This window comes from Limulus polyphemus, unplaced genomic scaffold, assembly GCF_000517525.1.
Source record: "Limulus polyphemus unplaced genomic scaffold, Limulus_polyphemus-2.1.2 Scaffold162, whole genome shotgun sequence".
NCBI lineage: Eukaryota > Metazoa > Arthropoda > Merostomata > Xiphosura > Limulidae > Limulus > Limulus polyphemus.
In genome coordinates this window covers 670,985-677,855 of record NW_013665772.1, presented here as the reverse complement: position 1 = coordinate 677,855, position 6,871 = coordinate 670,985, and the positions used below count along the sequence as shown (strand labels likewise).

At 28.1% G+C, this 6,871-nt stretch overlaps 1 protein-coding gene across 1 annotated transcript in view; it reads left to right on the top strand.

Moving 5' to 3' along the window:
* The window catches only part of LOC106477108 (cullin-associated NEDD8-dissociated protein 1-like), a 78,983-nt gene that overhangs the window by 48,722 nt on the left and 23,390 nt on the right, over positions 1-6,871 (top strand). The window contains exons 18-21 of the mRNA XM_013937709.2: positions 717-850; positions 2,517-2,602; positions 3,001-3,115; positions 4,463-4,548. Coding sequence (XP_013793163.1) covers positions 717-850; positions 2,517-2,602; positions 3,001-3,115; positions 4,463-4,548 — 421 coding nt within the window. The remainder of the gene's footprint in view (positions 1-716; positions 851-2,516; positions 2,603-3,000; positions 3,116-4,462; positions 4,549-6,871) is intronic.

The window sequence follows — 6,871 nt, the reverse complement described above, 5'->3', positions numbered from 1 at the left end:
AGTCGTTGGATGCCTTTCTTAATTAAATGACTATTGAATAAACATCATGGTGTCTATTTACTTTTGAGATGTCTATATATATCAAATTGTCCATCTTTATGCAAATAATTTGTCCTTCTTATTTTTGCTTTCTTTAAAAGTTGCTCTTAATGTTACTATACTGTGGTATTTATTATTATATTTAAATGAATTCTAGTAAAAATGTATAATTCTAACAAAAATGTAGATGTTTTTAAAGAATTTGTGAAATTATGTAAAGGTATATAAAGATGAGAACATGTAAAAGCAATAAGTCTACCAATTTTGTGATTCATTGTATTACTAATTGCATAGGGAACATATTATGAACAAAACAGATACTCTGTTATTATAGTGTTAAAAATTATAAGATGTCTGTTGTAGTTGCTAGTTTGTAAACTGTCGTAAATAATTTCACAGAGAAATGCCACAGGTTTTTGTAATAATTTGAAGGTAAATAATGATTTGAAGTAAATTTGTAGATTTTCAGGAAATTATAAAACCTCTCAAGAGTTGATTAGTAAGTGTTTCGTAATCTTGATAACTTTAGAATTGTCAAAAAGGCCTTTTGTGACCTGTGGTGTAATTCATATTTCAAATTTTGTTTAGAAATTTCAGGTTTCACTTTTAATGTATGTTAATTTAAGAGATTTCAACTGGAAAAATTGGATGCATTATGTTTAAAACTCATTTCGTAGGTCACCGTTGAGGATAAATCTCAGGCCAATTTTAGGGGAATCTGTTCCTATTTTAGCATCCTTCCTTAGAAAAAATCAGAGGGCTCTCAAACTTTCAACTCTCACCCTCCTAGATACCCTCGTGAAGAACTACAGTAAGTTAGATATTCTTCCGTAAAACATTGGCAGTGCTAGCGTAAACATATAAGAATGCTCCGTATCTATGAAAATAATATTAGAATAAGTTAAATAATAAATTATTATTTACTTTACGTGTATATGAAATATCTTGTATTTACATTCATTGAAAATAACATACATGTGTGAGATCAAAATTATTTGACAACATGGGTTTGAATATTGAAAAATAAGGAAATTTGGTTTGATAAATATAGTAGTTTTTTTCTGGTAGGAGAATTATACCAACATCTAATTTTCTGTTGGGAAGGACTGGTGACTAATTATAGCACTGTTTGGTTTGTGGTTCTATTGATTCTAATAAACAAATTAGGTTTGTTTCAGAACCTCAGGTGTCTTTGATACGTTTGTGTGTGTAAGGTATAATTCATGTTGAAAATACCAATATCTGTTAACCAAGTAATTGAACTAAATTCAGAGTTGAGTCTAGTAAATGAGGAAAATACAGGAATAAGGTTTTCTTATCTTCATGTAAATGTAGTGGGCAAAACAATATGCAAAAAATTGTTTTAGGAAAATAAATTATTTCAATTAGATGATGTAGATTGATTAATATAAAAAGTATTTATATATAACCAATATTTTAAACTTATAATGTTTTCTGCCGGTACTGTCAGGTGTTCCATTTCATGCTATTCTGGAATTTTATGTTAAAATGACATGTATGTTCCAAAAGTCATATGTAAGAAATAGCACTATTCGTTACTTACTTAAATAATTTGATCATTTAAAAGAAGGGGTAGAAATAGTTTAGACTTACTTGAATAATTTGATCATTTAACAGAAGGAGTAGAAATAGTTTAGACTTACTTGAATAATTTGATCATTTAACAGAAGGGGTAGAAATAGTTTAGACTTACTTGAATAATTTGATCATTTAACAGAAGGGGTAGAAATAGTTTAGTAAATTATTTTATTCTCAGAAATTAAACATAAGTTAAAAGCTGTGACTTCACATTTTATATGAAAACAATTTGATCACAAATTGTAATTACTTTATTGTAATTAATTGTTACGTAATTATTTTTTAATTCTAATATCTGTATAACCTGAGTATTAGAACAAAGGTTGTTTTTTCTTATTAGTTAATCCTTGTCAGAAAACTATGTGACTTTTGAATTTGTTATAGTAAGATTCCTTTTTAACCTCTTTTCACAAGCCTCAAATATGCAACATCCCACATCAACTTAGAATATAGAATTTTCAATTTCATATCATATCTGTGACATACAAATAGAGGATAAATCTTCTCGATGTTTTATTGTGGTATTCCCATTTTTGTGTTGATCCTACTTTATCAGAAACCTCTAATAAAGTACAATATACCATTTTCAATCTGTATTTGATACCCGAGTTTAATTTATTTGTTTCCTCTATGCAGATACCATTACTTTTTGGCCTGGTTGTTTAGTTGAAATTTAAAACTATCATGGAGGCACAGTTGTAATTTTGTTTTATTTTTAGATTATAGAATTATAATTTTACTTTAGATAAATGACAGTGCTTGAATTATTTAACTGTTTGCATTGGAAGAATGCATTAAGCCTTGTTATCACTTTTAACAAGGTGTTTTCAAATTCCAGTTTATTTGATATTAATGTTTTTCATTCTTGGTATTAACAGGCGAGTCACTCACTTCAGAAATGATCGATAAAATTATGAATGAACTCCCTGCTCTGATCAATGAGTCGGACTTGCATATTTCACAGGTACGTTTGTATAAGCTATTAAACATTTTGTTTTGGAGATTGCCTTGTATTCATTTCTGAACTTGTTTTCTTTGTGTTGAATTAATCTGTAAGCCAATCTTATGGGTTGCACTGGACTGTAACACAGATTGTTATTCTTAGATATTACTAAACATGCAACAAGCATAGTTTTCTTTCATGTTTTTACAATGTTACTTTTATAAATAAATTTTGTACCAAATGATGAAAAACTGTATTAAATATTGTTTTCTGCATTTCATACTATTACTTAATCTTAGCTTAATTTGTTTTTATAGAAATCTTTGTTCACTTGTTACTGTTAAGATTAAGACTGCTTTGAGCTTAAACAGATGTTGTGATTAGATTAAACTGAAACAAGTGCCTTGTTTTTGTTTTAGTTGACAATGAGCTTGCTAACTTCAATCTCCAGGGTTCATAAACAGTCCTTGGTACAAGTTACAGATGCAATTCTGCCTGAAATTTTAGTACTAATCAAATCACCGCTATTGCAGGGTAAGAATTTATTAACTTATTCTTCATCTTTGTGAAATAAAAGTGGTTTTGTGAACATTTGTTTTTAGAGAGAGAGTTTTGTTTTCGTTTTTTTTGTTGAAGTACAAACTACAATTATTTAAGTTTAACAAAAATGTTTGTGTACAAGCTGTGACCTGGAAAACATTTGTGGTAGTTTTCCTGCCCTTCACATGAATTTTCTTGTGTGGAATTTAGATTATGCTTTCTTGTAGGCATTATGTGTAGATCAATAAATCCTGGTCTATTTGACAAAATTTTACTTGTAGGCATTATGTTCAGATCAATAAATCCTGGTCCATTTGACAAAATTTTACTTGTAGGCATTATGTGTAGATCAATAAATCCTGGTCTATTTGACAAAATTTTACTTGTAGGCATTATGTGTAGATCAATAAATCCTGGTCTATTTGACAAAATTTTACTTGTAGGCATTATGTGTAGATCAATAAATCCTGGTCTATTTGACAAAATTTTACTTGTAGGCATTATGTGTAGATCAATAAATTCTGGTCTATTTGACAAAATTTTACGGAGTCAGATAAGCAAACTCAAGTTGTATAACTTCATTTAATAAAACTACATGTAAATGACTTTATTTAATAAAACTACACGTATGTAACTTCATTTAATAAAACTACATGTAAATGACTTTATTTAATAAAACTACATGTATGTAACTTCATTTAATAAACCTACATGTAAATGACTTTATTTAATAAAACTACATGTATGTAACTTCATTTAATAAAACTACATGTAAATGACTTTATTTAATAAACTACACGTATGTAACTTCATTTTTTGTAAGGAAATTATGCACGGATTAAATGTTGTTTGTGTGAAATACTTTGCAAATAAAAAAACTAAAGTTGAAATCAAAGCCAGTTGTCATTTAATGATAACTACATTGTGCCATTGCGTAGCATACTTGTTGCATTAAAAAGTCTGACTAACCAAAAAACAGGTAAGGTCATTCTGAATGGAAAAGCCAATATGCAATCCAGACTCCTTGGACAAAGGCCTTTCTAACGATACGAGACTTGAAGCGTTTGATTGAGAAATCTCCAAGACACATAAACAAATGCAAGCGTATTATTTATAGATAACTTATAATTAGGTGATAAATAAAAACAATGTATTCAGATATGCTAAAAATGAAGTTGTTTGGGTAGTTTTTTTTTTTTGAAGAAATAAATTTATCCTTCTAATGATGGGAAATAAGTTTAAACGAGTCAAACTAATGACATTGTACAAAATGTTAATTAAGTATGTAATGAACAGTTTTTAAAAACAAATTCTGTATCTAAACAAAAAATATCTTTGTAGGTGCTGCTCTAAACTCAATGTTAGAGTTTTTCCAGGCTCTAGTTATGCTAGATCTACCAGGACTAGGTTACAAGAAACTTTTAAAGGTGTGTGATACTATTAAAAATTAATTTGTTCCTATCTTTTAACATTATCAATAATGTTTTTGATCAGAAGTGATTGCTTTAATACATAACATAACATAATGTTTTGGGACAACAAGGGTCCTACTGGTCCATCTCAGCTGTCCCATCTTCTAAACAGAAATAAAACTATTAAATAAACAAATAAACAAAAAATCTTAAAGCCAGCCCTTATCATTCATATAGTTATCAATCTTTCTCTTAAATTTGCTTAAATTTACTGCCCTCCACAACATCCAAGGGCAATCCATTCCAAAAGCCAACTACCCTTTTAGAAAAATAAAACTGTCTTAGCTGAAGATGACTGCTATCATGCCAAAATTTATATTTGTTCCCTTAGTCCTACTATTCTTACTGTTAAGTATGGAAAAAGATGATGCATCAACACTATCTTAACTCTTTTGCAATGGGAGACCCTTTAAATGCTCTTCTGCACAAGACACATTCAAAATTTAATTAAATGCCTTAAAGTTTTATTTTATCCAAGTTTTAAGTCCTTTATTACAAAATAAACCTATAAAAAAACTACTTAAAACTTCAGATGTCACGTGACCAACGGGCTATGAAAAATCTCTACTTTGACTCTCTGTATCTTCAGTAATACAATGGTAATAGAGTAGAGGTATGTCTAGATGATAAGATGTTTACATAACTTTTTGACTCGTTCCTTTCAAAGTACTCTGAATGAATACGGTTAAAACAATTAATAAATCTTTTCAACCTAATAGCTGCCGTGCCCACTGTCAACAGATTTGTTTGAGCTTTATCCCTTCCATGTAGATATTACATACACATGTATATAGCAATTAAAAAGAGCTTATTTTATAGTATAAACTAACAATTGTTATTTTCAAAATGGTGCCAAGTCTTTGTCACAGAGTAGATGAAATTGACTATAGTATTGTTGGCTGCTTGATCACCTATAGTTGGTTGTTTCTTACCTAAATATGTTATATTTAGAGATGCAGTATAAATTGTATTTAGGTCTTACTATTATATTTTAGTTAATTATGTATTAGTTATGTTTTAAAATGCATAATTAAAAGCTTTAAACATTTTTTAAATATACATCATACTTAGCGTCCATTCTCAAGGCTTACGATATTATGCACTGAACGAAAATTTGGCTAAAGGGTTGTGCATATCTCCCAAAGAAACTAATATGTCTTGAGGATACCGTTGACTTGTGTCAAGATGAATAATAAGTTGTACAAGACAAGAAAGAAAAATAAAACATTAAAAATTTACTGTATATGAAAAGGAAAAAAAGATGAAATTATGAATTTAACAAAAGGAAATTCTTTAAAGATATTCTACAAAAAATTAAAAGGTACATTTTTTTTTCTATTTCCTAATTTATTTTCCTAATAATAGTTTGAATGCGAGTAACTACAATAGAAAAATAAAATTTTTAATAAAACACTTAATTATTTTAATTATAATTAATGTTAATTATTTTAATTATAATTAATGTTAATTATAATTAATTTTAATTGATGTAATTTTAATTATAATTACAAAAAAATTCAAAGGTGCCTATTTTTTTCTATTTCCTAATTTTTTCCTAATTTTAATTATTTTGTTGCATTACACATTGAAGATAATAAAACACTTAATTATAAATTATAAAATTATAATTACAAACAATTAAAAGGTACATTTTTTTTTCTATTTCCTGATTTTAATTATTTTGTTGCATTGCACATTGATGATAATAGCTAGAGCTAGTGATATGTTGGAGAAATGGAAAATAAAACTTAATAATTTACCTGAATGTCTTTTTGATATCCTTTTAGGAAGTTCTAAAGATTATGCAAATGAAATATGAAACTATAAGAGGAAGAAAAGTATTTTTTATACTTAAAATGAAAATCACTTTGCACTCGATTTCTTAATAGTTTGAATGCGAGTAACTACAATAGAAAAATAACATTTTTAATAAAACACTTAATTATAAAACCGTCATTATTTGTGTGCAACATACTTACGATCTTTAACAAAATCTTACAGTTTTGAAAGGATACGTTAAGAAATCTCTGAGTTACTGCATATATTTTTGTACAAGTGAAATTCAAGACTTGATTTCTACAAATTGCACGAGCCCACCATGAAAGAGATAAACACTTCAATGAGACCCCCCCCCCCCAGCTCTTTTTTTTTTTTTTCAAGAGAAAACTGTTTGAAAGATTTCAAACTCTCCTTGTATGACAACTCCTCCATCTCAGGCACCACTCTAGTAACCCTCCTCTGAACTCTTTCCAACAATTCAATGTCCTTCCTAAGGTAA